Raw genomic sequence first — 26,140 nt, forward strand, 5'->3', positions numbered from 1 at the left:
TGCTGAGAATCCTACAAGTTCTCATGTTCTCACATGTGAAATTAATTTATTTTTTTTTTAAATTGTCACCATTTAAAGAAAAAATCAACACCAAAGGAAAGAAAAATCTGAGGAGGCAGAGAAAGAAATAGGGGAAAAAAGAGATCAGAGGGAAGAATCGTGGAGGTCTGTAAGGACGTAAGATTCAGCACGATGTCTTCCCTCCATTGAGACACGAGAAAATGGGAGGCTCTGATTTATATTTCGCTTCCGCTAAAATTAAAATTATACTTAAACCCACCTGACTGTGGTTTATTTTCATAAATATTCAGTAACTGAACAAAATATAGATGAAGAGGGAAGAGGATAAAGAGAAAGAGCAGCAAACAGGAAAGTCAGGGTCAGAACAATCGTGACTAGAATTTCTCAACTCCGTATATGGCAACTGATGGGTGAACAACTGTGAAAGAGTCAAGGCTTCTGAAATTTCTGTTCTTTCTGTTAAGATTTCAATCTATGGATTAAATTGTTTTCACCAAGGTCAAAATTTTCAATGAGAAAACATGGGGCATTTTAAGATGTTATTTTAGCCAATTAATTTCTTCTTTCTTCAGGCCATTCATACTTGGAATGGCCATCTGCGATCCGGCCCCCAAACCAGGTCAAGTCTCCAGAGCTCAAACACTGGGAAGACCTTGCTCTGATACATTTGTCTTTTTAATAATAACAAGGTCCTCCTTTGCCCTGTGGGAAAATTTCTCTAGCCAATTAGGCAACCAAAGTAATCAATAAATCCCTCCAGGGGAGCTAAGTGTTATGCCAGCCATCAGTTTCCTGGACTCTGCACAATTCCAAAATGTGTGCCAATGATCAGACTGACAAATGACTAATTAATAATTGACAAAGGAAGGTCAAGAATGTTTAGCCAGAAGAAGCACTCAGCCCTTACCATCATCCACAATGTCCTGGGCTGCCACAGAGTTTGTGTACACAACCAAATCGGAGAGCTCTCGACAAAGCTTCATGGTTTTCCTTCGGCGACCCAACCTGTAAGATACACACCCAGGACTCATGACATTTTAGAGCTGGAAGAGGTTTGGGCTTTCGGTTACTCTGCCTTCCCTGCCTGCTCCTGATGGAGCCAGGATGAGAACCCAAGTGTAATTTTTAGTTCAGCATTCTCTCCACAACACCCTACTCATGTGGTTTTATTCACTGCTCTGCCAGGAATCTCTTCTGAATTTGTGAGTTCTACTGCGAAGGGCTTAATTTCCACCATTACCCCATGATGGAGTAACACCGGAGCTTACTGGGGAACCGCTCCACTTTGACCTGGACTAATGGAGGAGAACCTGGACTAAAAAGGAATAGACTCATTGCATTGTGGGACACAAGAATTATGTATCTTAAGAGAAATACACCAAACTTTCCATAGTCATTATCTTTTAGAGGTGTAATTCCAAGTGATTTTTATTTCTTCTTTATGATTTTCCTAGTCTTCAACTTTCATAAAACAGCCATTCTTTGCTCTCTCTGTCCTATAAACCACTCCCAGGGTCTCCTCTACAGCTGTACAAGTTCTACCACCACTCTTTACCACAGTACAGTTTTCCACAGACTATCACGTTCTTCTCACAGACACACTTCTACCCTTCAGGGGAACATCTAACCACCAAAACGCCAATCCTCACCAAAGAAAATACACAAATGACCAACCAACCAGAATATGAAATACGCTCAACAGCATTAGTCGTTAGGGAAATGCAAACCAAAACTACAGTGAGATACCTACACACCTACTAGGATGGCTGTAACCGAAAAGGTAGAGTTGATGTGTTGGCAAGGCTGAGGAGAAACTGGAATGCTCACACATTGCTGGAGAATATGAAGTGGTATGACTGCTTCGCCACAATAGTTTGGCAGTCCCTCAAAAAATTACACAGTTTCCATGTGACTCAGCAATTCCCCTTCTAAGTACATACCCAAGAGAAAGAAAAATGTCTGTCCACGTAAAAACTTACACATAAATGCTCATAGCAGCATTATTCATAACAGCCAAAAAAATAAAAACCACCTAAATGTCCTTCAACGAATGAATGGATAAATAAAATGCAATATATTCATACAATGGGATATTATTCAACAATAAAAAGGAATGAAGCAGTGATACATTCTACAACATGGATGAATCTTGGAATCATTATACTAAATGAAAGAAGTCAGACAAAAAAGGCCAAATATTGTAGGATTCCATTTATACATAATGTCCAGAAAAGGCAAATCTATAGAGACAGAGAGTATTAGTTGGTGCCAGAGACTGGGGGAGAGAGAAAGACGGGAAGTCGCTGCTTATGGTAGAGTTTATTTTTGGTGTGATGAAATGTTCTGGAATTAGAGAGGTGAAATAGATTTATTCACTCAATGAATATTTATTGAGCACCTATTGGAGGTAAAACAGTGAACAAATCAGACAAAAATTCTTACCATACTAATACTTAAATACATTCAATAAAATAATTAAGAAATGTGTCAACAACTCATTTTGCCAAGGAAGAATACATAAACATAGACAGTTATAAAAATCAATTAGAACAGCCCATGTTCCTCCTTTACCATACAGTTAATAAATTCTATAGCCATTGGTGAAAATCTGATTTCATGAAGGCAAATGATTCTAATGTGATGTTATACCTAGAAATTACAAGTAAAACTCTGAAGACACTCTATAATACAGAGAACTTCTGCTTAAAGTTAGCTTTTTTAATCCTTATCCTGGGATTGAATTCATTTACTGAAGTCTCAAAAGGACACCATCATAGGTTCTTGGGCCTTGACAATTACTATGGGCAAATCTCTAATAGACTTAAGAACAGCATGCAACACAATTTCATGTGATACCTGTAATGATGTCTCACTTGCACGCATTAAGATTATCGTGGCTTTCCTCAAACACTGTTCCTTCCCTGGCTGTATGATTCAGAGTTGAGCCTTTCTCAAACTTATATTTGCAAATATTCACAGCAGAGGTCTCCTGGAAGGTGATTCTCTTTCTCTTATATCCTTTACTGTAACTATATATTGAATTTTCCATACGTTTAGTGTAGGGACTACAAACATCTCCTTTGCCCTTACTAATTAGTTACTATTTTATGTATGGACATTCTGTTGAAGTGAAGCTAAAATTTAAAATTTAATTGAACCCTAAGTGTTATTCATTCCCATAGGACCTGTATGCTTCCAATTTCGTTTAATTCAGTCTTTTGATAAAGTCACAGGTGTGTACATATGCACGTGCATATGTGTGTTTGTATATCTATCTATTTATGAATGATGTAATTTACAATTTTTTGTGACACTGTGTACATCATCTGCCGGAAAGTCCTACATTAACTCCTATGTCACAATTTAGGTTCTAAAATTACGGTCATTTTACTCATCCTGAATTCTGCTGGCAGAAGTAAAGAAAATAACAACTAATACTTTTGAACACTTAGTTAACTGGGGTAGGGCTCATCAGGCTAAATAGTTTAATTCCTTTAATCCTGACAATGACCCTAAGAAATAGATCCAAATGAAGAGCTGACCCCTCCCCACGTTAAAGTTGAAAGAACAAGAGTTTAAAGCCTGGCTGCTTTCATACCCCTGGCCCATAACATGTGCTTATCATCTCTCTTCTCCTCAGTCTCCTGTGAGAGCCCCCTGTACTAGTGCACAGGGCCACTCCCTCTCCTCTGACGACACCTTTCACCTGACAACTGGTACAGCTAGCACTAGGCGCTCACTGAGCACTAAGCAGCAAGTCCTACGAGGATTACCACCTCATACCCAGTTGATCTTCACATGCCCCCTGCACTGAGCACTTCACTTTATGATCTGATTTTCCAGACACACACAACTAAAACAGCCATGCTGATGAGGATGGACAGGCCCTGGGAGTCTGAGCAAGAAATGTGGAGAGCTTTCTTACCTGCACAGCTGGCCAGTCTCCTTGCCAGGATTCTGCTGTGTGTCCTCCTCGTCTTCAGTACTACAGGATTTAGACCGTGATTTTGTGGTTTTCTGCCAGAAAAATCAGAGTGAACTTAATACAGACTCACGGCATCCAGCACATCCACAAGGTACAGAGAATTAAATGGGCTTTAGAATACACACACACAGAAGGACAGTAATTCAGAGGAAAAAAATTGACCAAATATTTCAGCTTGCCTCAATAACAAGCATGTCTATGGCCAAAGCTATATTAAAATATTAAGGCGAACCCGAGGGTTTCATGCTCTAATACTGACTTTTAAACCACACAAGACGCAGATCTTAGAAAAACTATTAGTCATGCATTGAAGGTTTCTAAGAGGGGTAGGGTCAAAGTTGTAGTATCTATTTAAATGATTCTAAGGGATTTCCTCTTATAAAGGAAGCTCATTATTCCTACTGACTTACTTATTAAAGGTAGATATAATTTTTTTTTAAAAAATAGTAATTTTTTAAAATGAATAACTACTATTCCTGCTTTTCAATATGGGCACCAAAACCCATTCAAATCAATTTGTTCTTTTGAGATTTTGACCCATTTTAATTTCTAGAGCAGAATGGAAATTGTTACCTACAGCATTCAGGCTGAAAGACTGTAGGAGTAATCTGGTGTCTTCTGGACTGATCAGCTCATAGACATAAATCCTCTTAGGAATCATGCAGTTTTGTCCCCACCATAATGGAGATAACCCCAATATTTGGCAACACATATCTCAACCATACATATCATGGGGAGGGACCCTACTAATTGAAGAAAACCTGGCCACCAAAAACATAGCTTCTACAAACAAAGGGAGGACTTCTAGACAGAGTACCCTGGACATCTGGGGAACGTGGCTTAGAAAAGGAAAGGGACTCCATCTCCACGTTACCACAGGACCACATCAGCTTCCAGAGTTTTCTCATTCTCAACAAATAAAAAATTAAGCTACAGTGTTGGCGTAAACACACTCAACTCTATTGTATTGACAGTAGGCACCAATTTAGTCTGGAAACTTCTCTGGTCTTATTTATGCCTCAAGAACCTCAGTGTCCATGGTGTGGGAACCCAGTATCTGATGATCTCATGTTCCAAACGGGCCTCTCACCAAGCAGATAAATTGGCTAACTTCTCAAGCTTCCTACTGTGATTTTTTAAAGGGCAGGGCAGTAATACTTATTCTAAAGGATTAGTATTTTTGTGATGATTAAATGCAATGGCATGGAAAGTCATTCTGTAAGCCACATTCTATTGATACTAAAATAATCTATAAATAGCCTTGTGGACATTCATTCTTAGGACTTGACATATCATAAATTATAATTCTATAGTAGCTAAAGTACTTCCTAAAAGATTTACTTTGGAAAATAATTTAAATGAGTAGTTGTAATCAAGAAATGAAATATTCTCCAATTCCACATATAACTGGTAATCTGAGGTATTACAATAAAAATCTGTCTTTTTAAGGTATTTTTAAATATAAAGTGCAAAAAGTAGAAATAAGTAATGAATCACCAATGACAGGTATTTGGAGAAATGATGATATATTTTCTGGACATAGAGTTTTGACACATCATGGTTAACATACCATAGAACCAATTTTTCATCTTTTTTAACATTTTGCATGTTGAGCTCTTTAGAGAGATCACCTTTTAATGGCTGCATAATTGTCCAATGTGTGAGTGAATCATGATTTATTTAACCAGTCTTTATGGGAGAACATTTTGGCTGTTTTCAGTTTATTATGACTACTTTGTCCAACCTTTTAAAAATTATGCTATTGATGGGGCAGGAAATTCCACATACAGCAATCCTTTAAGTCCAAAGAAATGGACTTAGAGAAACCTCATGCAGAAAGTTCATCACCTAATAACTGATTTTTTATTTAACATGTGCTACCTTTTTATTCAAGTATCACATGAATGTTTAGAAAAGTACAAGAATCATAGGTGTACAGCATGATGACTTTCCACAAAGCGAAACCACTCAAATGAGGAAACGGAATATTATCTGCCCCCAAAACCTTCCGAGTCTCCTGTTTGGTCATCACCTTCTCCCCAAAGGTATCTCTTATCTTGCCTTTTATCCCAGAGATTTTTTTTTTTTTTTTTGGCCTGTTTTGGAACTTCATATAAATGGAATCAAACTGTATGTACTCTCTTGAGTCTGGCTTCATTGGCTCAGTGTCACGTTCATAAAGCTCATACTATTGCATGAAGTTGTAATTTTGTCATGCTCACTGCTGATAAATACGCCCTGTATGAATACACCACAATTTGTATTCATTCTATGGTCGATGGACATTCAAACTGTTTCCTGTTTGTATTACAAGTAACGCCACTGTAAATATCATTGTTTCAGTCTCATGGCACATCCCTAAAAATGGAACTGGGAAGATACAGTTCACAGTGTGGCTTTAGTCGATACTGTGAAACAGTGTGAAGCAGCTGCACAAATGAAGGTTCCCGTTAGCACTTTATGAGAGTTCAAGTTGCCCAACATCCTCTCTGACAAACAGGGTTGTCAGCCTCTGTGTTCGCTGTTGTGGTGGGTGGATGTGGAATCTCACCGTTGTTTTAGTTTCTGTTTCCCAGAGGATTGATGACAGTGAGGACCTTCTCCATATTAGCCACCTGGGTATCTTCTTTTGTGAAGCGCATGTAAGCCTTTTGCCCATTTTTTAAAATTTTGGGTCCCTGTTTTTTTTTTTTCTTTTGGTAGAAATTCTTTATATATTCAAGACACAAGTCCTTTGTCAGGTAGGTGTATTGAAAATATCCTTTCCCAGTATGCTATTTGCTCTTTGATACTTTTGATGAACAGATGTTCTTAAATTTTAAAGTAGTTTAATCATCAACTTTCTCCTTTTCTAGGTTCCTGTTTAGGAAATCTTCAGTTATTCCAAGGTCAAGGTGCTATTCTCCTGTTACCTTCCAGACTCTTTACATTAACTGAATCATATACATTTATTGCTCTTAATTCCTACCTTATGTTTTCCAAAGTTGGTCATGAGGGATCGTCCATGTGCTTTCTTTCCACTCTCCTTCACATCTGGATGCTGAGAAAATAAAGTATAATATGACTATTTGTCTTCTTTGCTTTTGTCTCTTTCTTAGTTCTGGCAGGGTCCCTCCCTCCTTCTGACTCTAGGTGGGCAGGGAGCAGGTCCTGTTCAGCTCCTCCTGCTCCACCCCCCCTACTTCCCCAAAGTGGCTCTTTCTCTCTTGGTGGGGATGGAGGGGGGACACTGCACAGAGAGGCCCGGGCCCCAGCCAGGAGATGGCAACTGCCAACACCTTCCCAAAGTTGGGGTCTGGGCCCTCTCGGAAACACCCAGACACGCAGGCCTCTCCAGGGCCCGTTCACAAGGCTCTCCACAGCCAGTGTATTCTTTTGAATGCCCTAAGGGGGAATAAATCATCTTTAGTTAAAAGCAGATTTAATTTTTTAAAAATGGCCAGAAGTCATTAAGAGCCAATTCAGTGAATAAAAAAAAGTAACCGCATTGATGGAATACTGCTATTTGGAATTTGGAAATGTTAAAAAATAAGTAAAATCCAAGTATATCTAGGAGGTAGTAAGAGTGTTTTTCTTTCCTTCACTGAGTAAACTACAACAAAGCTTATCTGCTCACTGAAATCACTCCCTCTGTGGCGAGCACTGGAAAGAGGTGCTGTGGCCTCTGCATTCCTCCTCACTGAATTACTTTTCCAGGCTAGAGCTCTCCATACTCCAGGGGACAGAAAGGCCACCTCGCTGAAAAGGTTTAGACTCTTATCCAATTGTTATCCCTAAAAATATGATTAGGTGATTCACTGCTAATTACATGACGTAAGGAGAGGCCAACAGGCCCCGACCTCCCAGGACTTCCAGCTGAACAGAGATAATCATGGAAGTGCAATAAAAGTGGGTGAGCAAAACCACTAAAATCAAAAGGTCAGGGAGAGCATCTACATATATCCATAGCGAATAATTAAAGATGCAGTTTGGGGTGAGGAGGGGGAAGAATGAGAACTGGGCTGGGGAAAGAGGCAGTTCAGACAATGCTGGAGGAGGGTGAGTAGCAGGTTTACAGGGTAATTTTCGTTGACTGGTTTGTATGTATTGACTGCCACTGAAGATCTGTTAACACTGATCACTAACTATTCAAAAACCCTGGAATTAAGAAGGTAGACAGATGTGGTCACAGAAGTAACTCTGCCCTCCAAGTCAGGAGATCCAGTTCTGCCACCAAGTAGCTACAGGTCCTTTGGCAAAGGCCCTTCTCTTGACCTCAGTTCTCTTATCTGTGAGGTGGGGGAGGAGGGGACCAATTAACCTCCTAAAACCAGAAAGGAACTCAGAGGGGCCATGTTATTTATTGTCCAAATCAGGACTAAGAGTGAAATGGGGCACTTACAATAATTACGCTGGGACAATAGGGATAAAGCGGGGCTCTCCCAGGCAAGTTGAGGAACAGGGTCATCCTATTCAGTGGGCACCTACTATGCCCCAAGGAGCATACTGAGTGCACTACATATATTCTCAGTGTATACAACCACCCGTGGACATCAGTATAATTAAAATCCCAATTTTGCAGATAATAAAAATCAAAGTATGGCAAGGTTAGTTAATGTACCCAAAGTTACAAAGCTAGTTGGTGATAAAACTGTGTAGCTCGAAGTCTCCTCTCTGGCTTGCTCCCCTGCCCCACTCTGCATTCCCTCTATGTAGAAGAGGAATGTACACAAATATGTGTCCATACTGACTTCTTGAGCATCAGCACATCTTTCATTGAATTCACGGGTCAGAACTTGTGCTGGGAACTTGACATGCATACAAGGGAGAAAGCAAACAAGAGAGATGCAGACTCTGTCCTCAATGGGCTTACACTCTTATGGTGGAGACAAATGATCTTAACTCACTATAAGACTATGATGGGCAAAGTTCAGGGCACTGCCTGATGGCATGGGAAGGCAACATGCCCAGACTTGAGGATCAAGGAGGACTTCAAGCCAGAAGATAGGTAGACATTACCTATGTGAGGTGAGGAAGGGGAAGTGTGTTGTGGCCAAGGAAAGAGCAAACACAAAGGCCAAGTGCTAGGAACATGGAACCTTCCAGGAACTATACACACGTGCATGAGTGGATGTGTCAGAGCAGGGGTCAGATCATGGACAAAGGATATTTTGGGCTATAGCTTAAATTTGAACTTTATCTTCTAAACTATGAAGAGCCTTTGAATGGTTTAAAATAGGAGAATGACATGATCGACGCACAAATCTGCAACATCACTATGGTAGTAGTGTAACTGAGAGACGAGAGGGAGCGGGACAGCAGAAGAGCTAGAAAAGTCCATTTGGGGAATAATTAAGGTTATCCAGATGGCCGCAGCTGGGATTTAGAGAAAGGAGTGAATTCAAGAACTCTCAGGAAGGCAGGCATCTTTCTTGAGCTCACTAGTTCTTCCAGCATGAAGGATGAGAATTTCATTTGTATTTCACTGCCGGGATCTCCGGGGAAAAGACGGCACAAGAAGAACACAGTGCTGCCCTGCTGAGTGACGACCCGGGAAGAAGGAGCTGCAGTGACGTGCTGTCCTGAATCCCGCAGCACATTCTCAGCCTTGCATCTAAACATGCATATGTATCTGACACAGATGGGCTTGTCTCAACAGTGGCTTGTCTTCACTTGCCCACTGAATGAAAATCTTATTTTAAAACCTAACCCAACAGCAGGGTTAAAACCCTTAACACTTCATAGTCCAGCTTATTAAAGTTGCAGGCTCCATTTACTTTATGCAAGTCTAATGCATTCTCGCAGTCAGCCAGATTTTAGGGAAAGTAAAAAATAAGTAAAAGGAGGATGAGTCTTGTTCCACTACAGCTCTGAAAGTTGAGGTCCCTTGCCATCTTACCTGATGGGGAAATTACCACTAGGATCACTTTCATAAAAAGAAAGATGGGCTTGATTTGTTTCTTCAAAGATCTCCAAGACCCACTGTGGCCTTTCCAGTTGGAATGATCTAGGATGGGGCAAAAGCTTCTCCAAAAGCATAAGGGGAAGTGATGGCTCAGATCAGCCAAAGAGAGTTCACCAGGGATAAGAGGCAGAAATCAGACTGGGCTAACTGAATGTGATCTTACAGACATTCATGTGGCTGAAAATAAGAGGCTGGAGGAGAAGAGAGGAAGGGAAGAGGCTTACTGCTATTTATAGAAATGTTTAAGAAAATTCAAAACTGTATGATAAACTGTAAGGGCAGTAATGCAGCAACTGCCATCTTGGTTGTCTCCCCGGTTCTCCATTCTGCCCCTCCAATATGCAGTTTCAGAGGGGCTGACCTTGGTGCCAGTTCCGGGGTTAAGTTCTCATTGGCATCGGCATGCCAATATTATCCCTACCCTTGCAAAATTACTGCTCCAAGAAGGACACATACCCAAGGCCATGGTGATCAGCTCAGGGGTGGGCATGTGAGCTAAGTTGCCCAACCAGAGCTCGGCACAAACTCTGGTCTGTTGGACTTGGACCAAGAAACACGTAGCTCAGGGTCCTAGTCACCCCGTAGCCATCAAGAGAGGGGGAACCAGACATGGGATGATGCTAATCACGTGGTAGTTAGAACAGAAAGATGGGTCTTTGAGGACCCTGCTGAGCCTCTGAATTAAGCCCACCTTGAAGGCCACTCTGCAAATGAACTTGCCACTTACCTGACCCAACATATTTGTTCATTAGTTAAGCCATTTTGAATTAGGGTTTTCTATGTTTGCAAAGGAAACAGACCTGGGCAATAGCCAGGTGACTGAATGGCCGGACTTCTGCAGGCCCCAGAAAGTAACCACCAACGCTAAGTGGTCACTCAGCTCCAAGTGTAGTCACCGCCGCACGGTCTTCCCTCTGCCTGGGGGGCTCTGAGCCCTGGAGGACTGGCGGCAAGAGCAGGGAAGGCTAAGCCAGGGACCACAGGGATCTCCTCTGGGCCAGAATAAATGCCCTCAGTGTCCTGCAGTGACAACATCAAGAAACCACTACCCCTCTTCCTTGCCCATTTATGTTATTTTTATTAGAAAGCAGAATAAAAATCTCAACCAGAGCCCAAACCATTCATTCATTCAGCAACTGTATATGAAGGTCACACAGGCCTTATTCAAGTCCCAGGCCCTATTCAAGTCAGAAAAATAACAGTCATCAATACTGGCGTGGTTCCTGCCATCATGGAATCTACAGTCTAGTTGAGAAGACAGATACTGAGTAACTGCAAGTGTGTTAAAAAAAAAAAAAAAAAACTTCATGAAAAAGAAGATACAACAGGCCACCATCAACCATATAAAGAGGACAGCTAACCTAATCCAGGGGTCAAGGTAGGGCTCGTTTAAAACATCACATTGACGCTGGGATTTAAAAGCCTAAGTAGGAGTTAGCCACAGTGGATGTGGAAACGGAGTGTTCCAGACAAGGAAAATGGAATCCAAGGAAGACTAGGGCATTTAGACAGTTGTGGCTGGTGTGACAACTGTAGGCAGCGGTGGTGTGAAAATGGCGAGATCTGAGACTGGAGAGGTCAGTAAGGATGCAATTATGTAGGTCCTTGAAAGGCTGGTTAAAGAGTTTGTCTTCTATTCCAAGCATGACAGGAAGCCACTGAAGAATTTGCAACGGTGGTGTGACATGATCAGATTTGTATTCTTAAAACATCACACTGATTTCAGAGTGGAGATTAGATTGAAAGAGGGCAAGAGAAGTCTGGGTGAGAGTGGACACTGGCCTGAGTTAGGACATAGCCATGGAGACGAAGAGAAGTAGACAGACACATTCCAGAGGTGTGGTCAACAGGGCACAGAGGTTGACTGAATGGGGATGGTGGGAGGGCCAAGTACGTGGTGGTCTCGAGCCCCCACCCACACCTGAGCACATGCCGGAAAGGTGAACACAGGGGCACTGGGCTTTGTCCCGAGGGTCCCGGTGAAGCCGTATATGAGTCATTTCTACCCTACCTGCCCATGTGACTTTTACTCACTACTGCTCACATCATTTTGCAGGAAGAGATTTTTGTTCCTCTAGCAATATGAGGACAGAAACAGAAGAAACTGGAGCAGCATTCCACAACAGTCAAATGATCAGAAACAACGTATGAGGTGCTTTCTTTTTCCTGTCAAAGGACAAGTACAAGAGGGAACTGTATACCTGTTTCAGGTGTGCATTTAAGCCTTCATGCGTGGCCTTCAGCAGCGCCCTCACCGTGAAACTATCGGGATCTTCCTTGTCTCGAATTTGAGATTCTTTTAACAACGACTCCAGTTTTTTCCTGATGAAAGATTCCACCTGATGCTCAGTGGTCCCGTTATTCTGCAAAGAGTTAAGCAACAGAAACAATTTCCCTTAAGAAATACAGAATCACTTAGAGTACACCCTTCACTCAAGCCGGCGTGGCTTCTGTAGCTGATCTCTCCATCACCTGCAAGACATTAAGCGTGCTGTACCACTGTTATCCTTCTCCCCCAGGCCTCCACAATCCCATAAAATAGTGATTAATATAAGAACATTCAACTTTCAACATCCTTATAGTCCTATAATCATTTCCATATCAGAGATGCAGAATCTGATGCTTAGAGAAATTAAGTAAGTTGCTCGAGGTAACAAAGCTAGTAAATCACTGAGGTAGTATTCAAACTCAGGGCTCCTAAGCCCCTGCCCCTGTGCTATTCCATGCTTTCACTAGAGGGAAGGCCTGGCAAAGTTTTTGGAGACTATGTTTTCTATGTCTACACAGGTAAATTTGAGCAAGAATATGCTACTTAATGCTCAATATCTTGCAATAACGTTTAAAGGAAAAAAATATGAAAACAAATTTATGTATGCATATGCAAGATGGGGACAGTGTGCTGTGCACCAGAGATTGACACATTGTAATTGACTGTACTTTAATTAATTAATTAAAATATGCTATTTAAAATAAATCACTTCCTTTACAGAGGGGAAAAGAATCCTATGGAAATCTCTGGAAATGAGGGTTATTCCAAGATAAAATGTCTTTCCTATCTCTGTCCCACTGTGTAATTGGAGGGAACTCACCACTGCCCTGTGCCATGATTCATCCCTATACGTAACGATCTCAATTAATCTCAAACGTCTTGGTTAACGAAGCTCTGCCTGTGTCTAGATGATGACTTCCACAATTTTTAGGTGATCCAGGTACACAGATTGCCTAGAAGTCTTGCTTAGCACAGCCTTCTGGCCACCTTGTCGTACCTGAAACCAACGACCCAGGCTCTGCTCACTGCTCTCCCTTCCTCCACCCTCTTCACCTCTCCCCATGTCCAGCACCCTCCGTAAATTCTTCAGCCACTTGCCAAAGGCCAACCCACCCCAAGGTAAGGAAAGGGGCACTCCTCCACCAGAATAATTTCCCTAGTCCTCACCAAAAGTTTAAGACTCGTTTTTCCACTTGCAAATTTGTTACTAAGAGGTCATAAAATTTAAATTCTACAGAATGAGCAGTTTTTCAATAACACATAGTAACACAAAATCTTGTAAGAGCAAAGCTATACAAACATTAAAGGAAATTTGGAGAAAAAAAGGCTACATCAGGATAGATTATTTAATTTCCCTACAATAATATCACATGCATGAGTATCTTTAATATACCCAGTGAATGAGGCACTCCACCTCACTGGAGGCCCTCAGGGCCTGAGGAGACACAAAGATGGAAAAGGGCTGGTCCTTGACATCACAGGAGCAAGCACCCTATTAGGCTAGCAAAGGCATGTCCCCAAATAGCCTACTCTGGTCTGCCCAGCAGCCTGCAGAGGCACAGACGACCAGTACAACAGCAGTTCTGAGAAGGAACATGGCATCCCCACCTAGGTGACCAAGAAGACCTCAAAGAAGTGGTGGGAATGCCCCGGGCTTGGCATGGTAACTACAACTTAACACTGATGAAGAGATGGGTTTCCCTCTCCTCCATCAAACTAGCAAAGTGTGTTTTATAAACACAGGAACAGATTAGTTTCCCTAAAGTGGAAATTCATTGAGGATGGTAGTGGCAGATAAAGATGGAAAAGCACTTTGGGGCCAGGTTGTGGAGACACCTGAAAGCAAGAGGTGTGGAGTAGCTGAGAGTCTCTGGGTAGACAAGTGTCTGAGTCATACTTTAGAAATATTATTAACCTGGCAGCACGTGCAGGAGGAGGAAAGGTACGTACAGACGAAGAGCCAGACACATGGTTCCCACCATGAGCACTAAGAGCCTAGGCCGATGTGCTGGTGGGGGGTTCAATCAAGGTAAGAGAGTCTGAGAGTGTTCTGCATAAAACAAACAGGCACTGAGTGGCTCTGCCAGGTTAAAACGTTAACAAGGCGCAAACCCACTGTCACAAAACTCTCAGTGTCGAGGAGAAGCCAGACACATCAGTGGATAATTACACAACAGCGGGGAGTAGAGTGACAGATGGGCACACAGAGGAGGGGCCTCTTGCCCAGCTTTCAAAGGTGAGTGTATGAGGTTCCTGTGGCTGCTGTAACAAATTACCACAAACATGGTAGCTTAAAACCAAGAGATACTTATTTTCTCACAGTTCTAGAGGCCAGAAGTATGAAGTCAGCTGTGGGCAGGGTACACTTCCACCTCAAGGGAAAAATCCTTCCTTGCTCCTTCCAGTTATGGTGGTGCCAAGCATGTGGCAGCAGAGCTCCAGTCCCCGCCTCTGTCTTCACATGGCCTTGTCCTGTGTGTCCTCACTCCCAACAATAATGAAGGGGGAGCTGCTCTTATACATACACATATACACACACACACACAAAGGACACACCATTGGATTTTTAAGGCTCACTCCATTAATCCAGAATGATCTCATCTCAAGATTCTTAACTTAATTACATTTACAAACACTCTTTTTCCAAATAAGGCCAAATTCATAGGTACCAGAGGGTAGGACGTGGACATATATTTCAGGGGCCACAAATCAACCCACTGAGATGAATAAGAGTTGACGATCTTGCCAAGAGCAGGGTGACAGCATTCCAGCACAAGCAATGGCCTGGAGAAAACAGCATTGATGAGAACCAGGAACCATGTGAACATGGAGAAAAGAGCACAGGAAAATACAGAAAAAGCAATTAAGACTACACGTATGTTGTGCTAAGGCTCACAAGGCACTGTCACGTAACAGCGCTTCATTTGAGTCGCCCAACATCCTTTAAGGCGGCACAAGGACTAGCCAAATGTTCCTCTTGGTGATGCAGAGGCAGAGAGACTGTCCAAACACACTTGCCTATTAAGTAGCTGAACTGGAACCTAAGATTTTCGATTCAAAATTCTATATATATTTCATCATGCAGTGTGGCAGCCATCCCTTTTATACTGTTACAGAAAAAGATAAATTCTTCTTTTTTTTTTTTTGATAAATTCTTGAGTCAATTGAGCAGGCTCATATTTTAAACAACTGTTATTCCTGTATGACACCTGGGTAATCTCTCACCACAATCCTTCTGTGGAAAAACAGTAGGTTTCACTTAAGGTCAGCAGTGAACCTGAGAAAGGAACTCCAGGTCTCGAATTTCCAACGCGTTTCATCAAGGGACCCAGAGCCTGGCAGGGAGCATGTTTGTTGGGGAGTTCAAAAGACAAAGCGTGTGAGAGCACCTAGCGTGCCCGGGGTCACACAGAACACCCCCAGAAAGCATCAGTTTCCTTCCCTGGCTCGGGGCCACGAGAGGAGTTGGCAAGGAGATGAACAGTGGCAGTTACGCCCAAACACTCACCATCAGCAAAACAAGGCTGAAAATACAAAGCTGGACTGACTGGTGCTGGTGAAATAATGCATGCTTAACACAAAGGCTACAATTATTCACTTCACATCCTCTCAACACCGGGAGTTGCTGAAGGAATGATATTTCTGCCTGTGGATCTTTTTCTTCCCTGTGACTTACAGGATGAGAATAAATTAACACGTGGCTGAGGTTTCATTAATATATTTACCATTTGGCCTGGAACCCAGTAGCACTAGTGAGAGAAAGCTGAGGCAGACACCTGACCTGGCAACCTGTCGCCCACCATGCAGCTGCCGCAGGGACCACAGCTGGAAGCCACATGCATCTTGCTCTTCAGTTCCCTGAGCCAAGGGGAGAGGGAGGGCGCTGCAGCTGGAGCAGGAGGAGGGGAGGGCGGCCTTTCCACGTCTGGAGTAGGTCCCGCATGAGAAGCAGTCGGGGTTCCTAATTCCCATTTTCGCAAGAGAAATGTGATCTAGGAATATCTGCCACAAATAAACAAATCCAACACTGCACATATTCTGATTTTGTTTCCAGTGAGAAATGAAAGGATCACTGGGAACACAGAAGGCTGACCACTCCAGGCTGGGAAACAGCAGGAAAGGGGAGGGAGTGGGCGAGAGGGGCTGCCCCAGAGAGAGGGAGAGGGGACTCTCCCACAGCTGCACACAGGGCTCACTGGGGAGAGCAGCAAGATCCCAGGCCATGCCCCAGACGGACTACAAGGCAATCTCTGGGGTGGGACCCACGCACTGGGATTTTGGGAAGCTTGCCTGTCATTTCAATGTGCAGCCAAAGTTGAGGATCTTTGCTTTAAAACACAAAAACAAAAAACCAAAACCCTAGAATACCTCACCCTTCCAAAATGCCTTTTTTCCCTCTCTGGGCTAAAGTCTGCAGACAGGAAGGAGGGCCGATTAGCTGCCCTTTGTGAGTGCAGCACAGCTTTCCATGTGGGTCACCTGAGTGTCCCCGGATGAAGAGCAGCCACTTGTCAGGCATCCGAGGCTGCACATTTATTCCTGTCCTCTCCTGTCGCCTGCTTGGTCCTTTCACTCCCTGAAAACACCTTCTTCTGCTCAGGGAGCAGCTCAGGCCTTGCGTTAGCGATAATCATGTCGCAGCTGCTGTTCTTGACACTGACTGTATCTAAGGTTTACTGAGCACAGGTTATGTGCCAGGCATTGTTCTGAGTTTTTTACAGGCGATAAACTTACTAATAGCTCTCACAATCATCGTTTTTCTTTCTTCCCCTTCAGTTAAATAATCATTTAGCTGAATCTGATTTAAAGGAATAATTTCCTTCCTTTAGTACATAAAAAGTCAAATTTATGCCACTCTGGCAAAGGATGAGAGTGACTCGTATTTCCACTCATTATTTCTTTTTTTTTTTTAAATTGGAGTATAGTTACAATAGTGTATTAGTTTCAGATGTACGAAAGTGCTTATTCTTATAGAGCCCATTAAGTCAGTTGCTTTCAGTACGAATCAGACAGAATTTAGAATCCTTATTCTTTCTGTTCATCTCAAGATAGTCTTCAAATAGTAACAGCTCTTTTAATTAAGTAGTAGAGATCCCAGGAAGGTAAAGAGAAAATGTTCTGGATTTCAGGATTCTCATAATCTTTATGGCCTGTCCCGCAATGTCCTTGTGCACGGTCGTGGGAGTACCCTAGGACTGTAGACCTCCTCCTCCTCCAGGTCAAAGGAGGTTCGTGCCAGCCGGGGAGGGCATCACTACCACAGTTCAGACCAACTGGCACAGCCCCTCCCCAGGAACATGAATGCAACTTATGAAGGTGCAGCCAGGCAGAGACACAGCTGGAAAAACACTTCGAGGTATTATTTTCATGTCCATTTAGAAGATGATGAAGAAACTGAGGTCCAAAGAGGCCAGTGAGCTCCCTGAGGTCATCAAGGTAACAAGCGGCAGAGCCAGGTTTGACCTGGGCAGGCTGGCTCCCAACCTGAGCTCCCCAGTACCTCACCTGACCTTCTCTGGGTACTCCCCCCGACCTCAGCTCTCTGTTCTCTGAACTCATTCTCTTCTGAGTCAGGACCACATTGCATGACAGTTTGTCACATTTGTTGCTACTCACGATTTGCTGCTGGTGTGGTAAGTGTCTCTCTCCAGCTAGATGAACTCCCCAAAAGAGATAATTTCAGGGGTTGTACACAACATCCTGCTTGAAACCAAGGATGGCCCATGTACTTTCCTCATCTGAACTAATCACTAGATTAGTCACTCCATCTCTCATAACCCTATCTTCCCAATCTGTCAAACATTGGAAAGGAGAGTTTCAACTCCATCCCCACAGTTCTGGGAATAAGATGAAAGTAAGTATAAAGTTCTTACCATAGTGCTGGTGTTAACAAGGACTGAAAACATGGTTGATATTTAAAAGCTGATTTTAGCTCAGATATTTAAAAACAAAATAGTACTATGTCAGGAAAGTAGCAAAAGGTAGTGTTTCGTCAGAGTTGTTAAGCAAACATTTAAAAATCTTATTAAACTTTCTTTATATACTTTAAGAAAAAAGAAAGAAAAATATAGTCCAAAATGAATGTAAGTCTGGGTACATATATTTGTACAGACATATGGGTTCATATACGACAGTGTACATTCATACTCTGAAGTCTCCCACTGCTCCAATGACAGAAGAGCTAACAAGGAGAAAAGTCATAATCTTGGTTCATATAAACAAGAGCACTGCAGATCATAAATGTAACTGAGCTCCACATTCACAGTGGGCAAAGGTGGTCACGAATTTACACTTTACAGTCAAAAGAAACTAAAGGCGGTCCCCACGCTGTAGTATATGAGAGCTAGTCTCATAACATGGAACCAAGGTGGTGATGAAAGCTGGAATGGGATCCTTGCTTGTAACAGGAAGCATTAAAAAAAAAAAACCCTACTGTGTGGAAGATAAAAAAAATTTAGTATCAAAGGGGCAGGAGTGAGAAGACAAGCAAAATGTTGGTTTGCTTGGTGACTGGATGGGTAATAGCTTCAACATCTCCAGTGGCAGAGAACCCCCAATCAATCAATCTACTGTCTGGTTAGGAACCTGGAGCACAGGTGGGCTGTGTGTGTACGTGTGGGCACCAGATGGGTGATGCTTAGGGTTCCATTGGAAGAAGTCACAAAACCACTAGATAAGAAGGTCAAATACAGAAAGAAAAAAAATGGAAGAGAAAAAACATTTCACTCAAAACTGAACCTTCAACCCCAAATTCTAAAACTCATAGAGGAAACTAATGCTAAGACGGAGTGCCCGAAACATCAACACATGGAATGGAGATTCACTTTTTCCACTTTAAAAAAAGTATGTTTAGATGCTCAAAGATAGGGAGAAGTAGCCCCATAAAAAGAATAAGAAACTAAGAAGCCAAATAATAACATAAGAACAGGTGTGGATTTAAAATTTTTTTAAATCAAGTGTATATGCTTTGAAATTAAAATGATAGCTGGGATACCCTCTAGACCAGACATAGTCAAGGAGATAATCACTGAATTAAAAAATAACACTGTGAAAAGTACCCAGAATCAGCACAGACATAAAGAAAATAAAGGAGAACTAAGAAGTATAGAGAATAGACTAAGAGATTCCAACTTCAATCTAACAGTGCTTCTAGGAAAACAAAGACTGATGAAACGGCACAAAAACAATATCCAAAGAAAAAAGTGGCTGAGAATTTTCCAGAATGAAAGAAAACATGAGCTCTCTAGTGGGAAGTGGAGATTGAGTGCTAAGCAAAATAAACCCACTCCTTTTACTTAATAGTGAAGTTACAGAACAAATAGAATAGAAAGACAGGTTCCCAACAGGCAGTAGTTGACTTCTCAGCCATAGTCATGGTCAGAAGGCAGCACCTCTGAGATGTGAGGGAGATGCACACACAGAGGTAATGCGCACAGTACGTTAGACCCTGACCGTTCATTACCTCACGTCTCTGGCAGGGCAGGGAGGCAGAAGCTGCATCACGTCCTAGGGAACAACTGGAACCTTCAGCTCCCCTTCCGCTCCCCACCCCTCGTCACCAGGATGCAACAGCAGCTCCCCTCCCCCACCGTGGGCATTTACTGAGTGAGCGCTTTCAGCCCCAGGACCTCACAGCCTCAGGCGGCAACCATCCCTTCCTTGAGTGCTGACAGGTCTTAAACCAACAAGATTCATAATCCTCCTTAAAATGGCTCAAATCGTATAACAAATACCTTAGGAAAGAAGGTCAATCTTTAGCTAAGGTAGTGGAAAGGGAGGAAACTATTAAAATGTTTAATGTGAGACACACACAGCGAATAATGATCTTAGGATATTAATTTAATACAAAAGGTGGTTACATGTTACTCTACCAGGGCTCATTTAAACATGTTGGAAGCCTTGGGGTTCATGGGATGAGCTTCACGTAGGGAGATAGAGAGCTTGATATTTGTGCCTAAGAAGCTGGCTGAACCCAGACGCAGAGAGTGCAAGAAAAGAAGATATTGAGTAACCCAGAAGAGAAAAATAGTCAGTGAGGCTGAAATATGGGGGTGGAAAGTCTGCAAGGCACGCTGACATTAGAGGACCCCATAAAGATGAATAATGGTGAGCTGGCCTCACTGAATCACATCTGTTAGATTACTGCACTGTAGTTGAAAGGAAATCGTCCCCCGAGTCTCTGAGCTGTGTGATTCTTGGGTCACTGAACACACCGGCTTTACCTATGGCTTACTGCATTATGAGCCTGATTTTCTCTATGGCTGAAGCCACAAAACAATGAGGCAGAAGCTTAAAGGATTCAATTAATTCAACAACAGAAAGTGTTTATTAAAAGAGCAAAAGCTTTTGGTGGGGTTTGAATGCCTTAAGTAGACAGTAGACTAAGAGAAGAAAGAAGACCGGTGCGAGGATCCCGCCTCCCTTTCTGCTTCTAATGCTGGGGTGATGCCAGGCGAGCCCCAGATTCTGCCTCTGACAGTGCATTTGCTGTTCCCTCTGCCTGGAACACTCTTCCCCAGATATCAGCATGGCTAACTTCACTTCTTTCAAGTCTTTACTCACTTGTTACCTTCTTGGTGAGACCTTTCCTGGTCCTCCCACCTAAAACAGCAATAGACCCTTCAGACACACATGTGCACGTATGTAGGCAGGCACATGCCCACGTGCACGCACACTTCCTACACGTCTTCCCTCCCTTTTTCCCTTTAGCACTTATCACTGCCTAGTACACTAGACATGTTACTTATGTGTTTTATATCCTGCCTACCCTCCCTTTTCTCATCAATGTATTAAACCCCACAAAAGCAAATTTTTGTCTGTTTTGTTTATTGCTGTATGCTCCAGCACCTAAAGCACGTTGGCTGCATCTCCAGCAGGAGTTCCCCAATAAAACTTTGTTGGGGGGGAGGGTATAGTTCAAGTAGAGTGCATGCTTAGCATACACAAGGTCCTGGGTTCAATCCCCAGTACCTCCTCTAAAAATAAATAAGCAAACCTAACCACCTACCCCCTACTAAAAAAAAAAAAAAATTTTTTTTAACTAAAAAATATTTGTTCAACATGGCCCCATGAGAGCAAGCATTCCAGTGTTCATGAGTGCTAAGCTAGAATCTTCATCTATTACAGTAATTCTGGTATAACTTATAAATCTAACCACATTCTGTTAACTTGAAAGGGAGGTTAAGAACTTTCTCTAAGGTAATTATTGGTTTCATATCAACTATGCACAGTACAGCCTCTTTTTGCAGAAATATGATCAGGCAATTTACATTCAACACTCAGATAAAGGCATCTGAGTCCTCGGCTGACAACAGGACCAAAATTGACTGATTACAGGATAACACTTGGCTTTCTAAATACAGCACTGCCTTTTTTCAGAAGAGCTCAAAAATAGAGATAAAAGATTTGAAAAAGATGAGTAAAAACCTTACATATTTCTGTCAGAATACTGGTTCCTTTCTGTATTTACTATCCTAACATCTAACAAAGAGACCCCTGTAAAATGTTACAGGTCAGGCGCTCTCCACCTTCACTTAGGCCCAAGTTAAAGAATCCAAATGAAAGAGCACATCTGTCTTTATGGAATCACATTCTAAACTATCTACCTGTACGTGTTTCTAGGCAACAGTGAAGAGACTCTGAAGATGAGAGGAACCCAGTCGGTATTTTCACTCATGACGTTACTGACTTGTTTCCATAAAACTATAGCTAATTCTCTTTTACAATTACAGATGTGTAACTTAGAAAATTAGAAGGCTGACATTAGAAGAAAACTAATGTTACTGGGAGGATGTAGAAACTACAATAACTTGGGTTTTACTCAGAGCAATAAATGACTAGGGTGATAGTAGCTAAATTTCCACCAGTTTCACTAAAAACTGCATTCTCTAAACACACAACTTAGTCAAGACTGTTCCTTGCTGCCGAATGACAGATTACTCAGGCTGGCAACCAAGAGTTTTGCGAAACAAGAGGCAAAGACAATGAAATTCAGAGACAAAAATTTGGTTTATAAAATAAAGCTTGAAAAAAAACAAGAACTAAGTTACCTATAATCAGAAGTAATTACCAAAATAGCAAGTAGCTGGAAGAGCGAAAAAGAAACTAAGATATTAACCGTATTTCTACTTATTTAAATCTACTTACATGTTCTGTAATCACAGCCTTGTTAGTTAGTGGTGTTTAACTGAGTCAGTAAAAACTATTAAAGGTCAATAGATTAATACAGATGGCAATTTTTCCTTTGCACTTCAAGCTGAATCTTCTCCAATTCATCCCTTTTAAAATGCACTAAAGCCAAGAAAGAACTATCTACTGAGACTTCAGCTGTCATTAAGCTGTTGCCCTCTTTGAAAAGAATACCAGCTCCCTTTAATACCTGTAAGAAGCCACCACAGTTACTATTTTCTAGAAGAGATTTTCAATGTGTAATCATTGAATTCAGGGCAATGATATACCTTAGAAGATTTTGTACAACATTTCTCTTTTTTTTTAGAGGGTAGAATAATAGTCCTGATGCCTAGAGGAATACTACTTTACTACAGAAATGAAACTGTAAACCCTATAACAAACTAATGTGAGCGAGCAGGTGCTACTCTCAGATCGTCCTGTGATCCTGGCAATCACGTGAGAGGCAGAAGGTGGGGGAGGTCAAGAAGTCCAAGCCCCTCATGGTGACAGCGGCAGGGTGTGGAGGAGGTCTTTAAACATTACATTTCTGCCAGGTTAGCACTTCCCTTGATGACCTCGCTAAATGGTGCTTTTCCACAAAGGCAGCTCCTTCAACTAGGACAGGGGTCTGAAGCACCATGCAGGTTACAAACTATTCTGTGCCATTTTATCTAAGATGTAGCAGATTAAAGTTTTAGCTAAGAGACTCATTTCTGAAAGAACTTGGAAATCCTCTGGTCCCAGGTGCATTCTCTCAGGGAGGGGATGAACATTCTAGAAGAGCAGACCCACATGCAGTGGGTTCTGTGAGCCAAACCTGGCAGGCAGCAAGCTGGGGCTGCCAGCAGGAGGCAGGGAGACAATGCTAAAGCCAGTTTATTTCATCAGACAGTGACATTTCCAACTGCAATTTGAGTTTTTACCCAAGTTGTAGGAGGGAATTTATCCCTGGAAAGAGGGTCAGATGGGTTAATCACTAACATTTCTTCCAACCCTGAGACACAAGAATCCTTGACTCATTCACTCAATAAACATTTGTGAGCCTGTGTAACAGCACACAAAGTAACTCTCAATAAATACCCTTTTTTACACTATAGCCACTGTTTTTGTGAAGATTACAATAGAGCAGCAATTTTTGCTGTAGCGCAGAGGGCAAAAAGTACAGCCAAGCCTGTAACTTACATAATGGAGCTTGAACTTGCACTCATCTTCAATTTCATCTGCGCTGTCTTCATCGGAAACCTCCCCTTCCTCTGCATCATCTCCAAGGTGATAAGGCAGCTTCTTGCCCTCAAATGACACAAAATGTTCCATTTAAAAGTGAAAGTTCAGCAAGAGAGGTAGGGGATTAAGAGGTACAAACTACCATGTATAAAATAAATAAGTTACAAGAATATATTGCATAACACATGGAAATATAGCCATTATTTTATAATAACTTTAAATAGAGTATAATCCATAAAAATATTGAATTATTATGTACTTGAAACTAATATAATATTGTAAATCAACCATACTTCAGTTAAAAAAAAGAAAAAATTAAAATTAAAATTCACAACAGCCAAAAGGTAGAAATATCCCAGTGTCTACCAACAGATGAATGGATAAGCAAAATGTGGCATATGCATACAATGAAATATTATTTAGCTTTGAAAAGTAAGGAATTTATGACGTGCCACAAAAGGGATGAACCTTGAGGACACCAGGCTAAATGAAATAAGACAGTCACAAAAGGACAAGTGCTGTATGATTCCACTTATATAAGGTACCCAGAGTAGCTAAATTGATAGAGACAAGAAGTAAAACAGTGGTTTCCAGGAGCTGGGGGAGGGGATTGGCAGCAAAGATGGGGGGAATTGTTTAATGAGTATGGAATTTAATGAGTATGGGGTTGTGCAAGATGAAAAGAGTTCTGTACACAGCAACGTGAATGTACTTATTACTGAACTGTACACTTAAAAATGGTTAAAACAGTAAGTTTTACGTTGTGTATATTTTACCATAATTAAAAATAATGTTTAAGAACATAGATATGTGTAACTGAATCACTATGCTGTACACCAGAAACAAACACATTGTAAATCAATTCTCCTTCAATTAAAAATAATTTTTAAAACTTGAAAAATGAAAATAAAATGTATTATCCCTTTGCCAGTCATTACTTCAGACTGACTATAAGGCAGATAGTTTGAATTAGAGGCAAAACAAGGGGAGAAGAGTCTTTCAAGAGAAGTCAGTTTTATTACTTCCAATTACATACAATTAATTTTTACTGTAGCACATGGTGGGTAAAAAACTATGGCCAAGCCTGTAACTTACATAATGGAGCTTGAACCTGCATCTTGTTTATAAATAAAAATCAGACCAGTCTTCTGTTCGAGCATCTATGACTCATCTTAATAGGCATAGCCCCACCCCATGTCCTTAGAGCAGCTTATCCTCCCAAGCAGGTTGAATGTGTCCTTCCCCGGTGCTGGCTGTGCCCTCTGCACTGCCCAGGCCCGTCTTCAGGGACGATGCAATGAGACCACTGCCTGGCTGGAGCAGGGCCCTTGTAACCACTCACCAGCATCCACTAGCAATCAGAGGCTTTTAGACAACACGGGGGAATTCTTACAACAAAATGGTAGAAAATCCAACATACATATATACACATATTAAAGCATGATCTCAATAATGCATAAAAACTCAGGGATCCTGAGGGAACGCTAATGTGAAAAGATGCATGCACCCCAACGTTCACAGCAGCACTATATACAATAGCCAAGACATGGAAGCAACCTAAATGTCCATTGACAGATGACTGGATAAAGAAGATGTGGTAAATATAAATACAAGGGACTACTACTCAGCCATAGAAAGAATAAAATAATGCCATTTGCAGCAACATGGATGGACCTGAAGACTGTCATTCTAAGTGAAGTAAGCCAGAAAGAGAAAGGAAAATACCATATTATATTACACATATGTGGAATCTAAAACAAACAAACAAACACTATGAACTCATCTACAAAACAGAAACAGATTCATAGACTTAGTAAACAATCTTATGGTTACCAGGGAAAGAAGGGTGAGAAGAGATAAATGTGGGAGTTTGAGATTTACAAATGTTAGCCACTATATATAAAAATAGATTTTAAAAACAGTTTCTTTTGTATAGCACAGGGTATTGTGTTCAATATCTTGTAATAATCTTTAATGGAAAAAATATGAAAACAAATATTTGTATGTATATGCATGACTGGAACACTGTGCTGTATACCAGAAATTGACACATTGTAATTGACTGTACTTCAATTAAAAAAAAAAGTTACAGAGAACAACAACAACGAAAAAAAACTCATGGAAAAACTCCATCAAGAGAAATGATCCATTATTAAGAGTAAGAACATTTGGGTAGCAGTATTACAGGTAATGGTTATTTTCTCCTTTCTACATTTCCCAATCTATATTCAGAAAAAGTACAAGTAAATAAAAAGCAGAAGCGGAAGGGATGGCCCAAGGGCCTGATAAGGGCTTCTAGGGCAGCTAACCATCTATATCAGTAGAGCATCTTACCGGCAAGCAGAAATTGAATTGCTCCCAGAATCTTTAGTGGGCGGGAGCTGGGGTGCAGAATCCAGCTCTGAGGCTAATGGCCAAGGTCACTGTGGTAGGCAGCCTTTAGGAACCCCAATGGTTCCTACCTCTTGGTATTCAGGCCCTTCTATAACTTCATCCCCCTGAGTGTGGACTGGACCTCGTGACCCCC

At 41.6% G+C, this 26,140-nt stretch overlaps 1 protein-coding gene across 2 annotated transcripts in view; it reads right to left on the bottom strand.

Annotated features, from left to right (window-relative positions):
- Nucleotides 1–26,140, bottom strand: part of PLCH1 (phospholipase C eta 1) — a 76,621-nt gene that overhangs the window by 18,354 nt on the left and 32,127 nt on the right. For both annotated transcript variants that reach the window (XM_064492163.1, XM_031449580.2), the window contains exons 7-11: nt 23,572–23,679; nt 12,152–12,313; nt 6,975–7,046; nt 3,947–4,038; nt 929–1,026 (exon numbers count right to left, since the gene is read on the bottom strand). In XM_064492163.1, the coding sequence (XP_064348233.1) occupies nt 929–1,026; nt 3,947–4,038; nt 6,975–7,046; nt 12,152–12,313; nt 23,572–23,679 (532 nt within the window). The remainder of the gene's footprint in view (nt 1–928; nt 1,027–3,946; nt 4,039–6,974; nt 7,047–12,151; nt 12,314–23,571; nt 23,680–26,140) is intronic.

The sequence above is a fragment of the Camelus dromedarius genome, chromosome 2, assembly GCF_036321535.1.
Source record: "Camelus dromedarius isolate mCamDro1 chromosome 2, mCamDro1.pat, whole genome shotgun sequence".
Lineage (NCBI taxonomy): Eukaryota > Metazoa > Chordata > Mammalia > Artiodactyla > Camelidae > Camelus > Camelus dromedarius.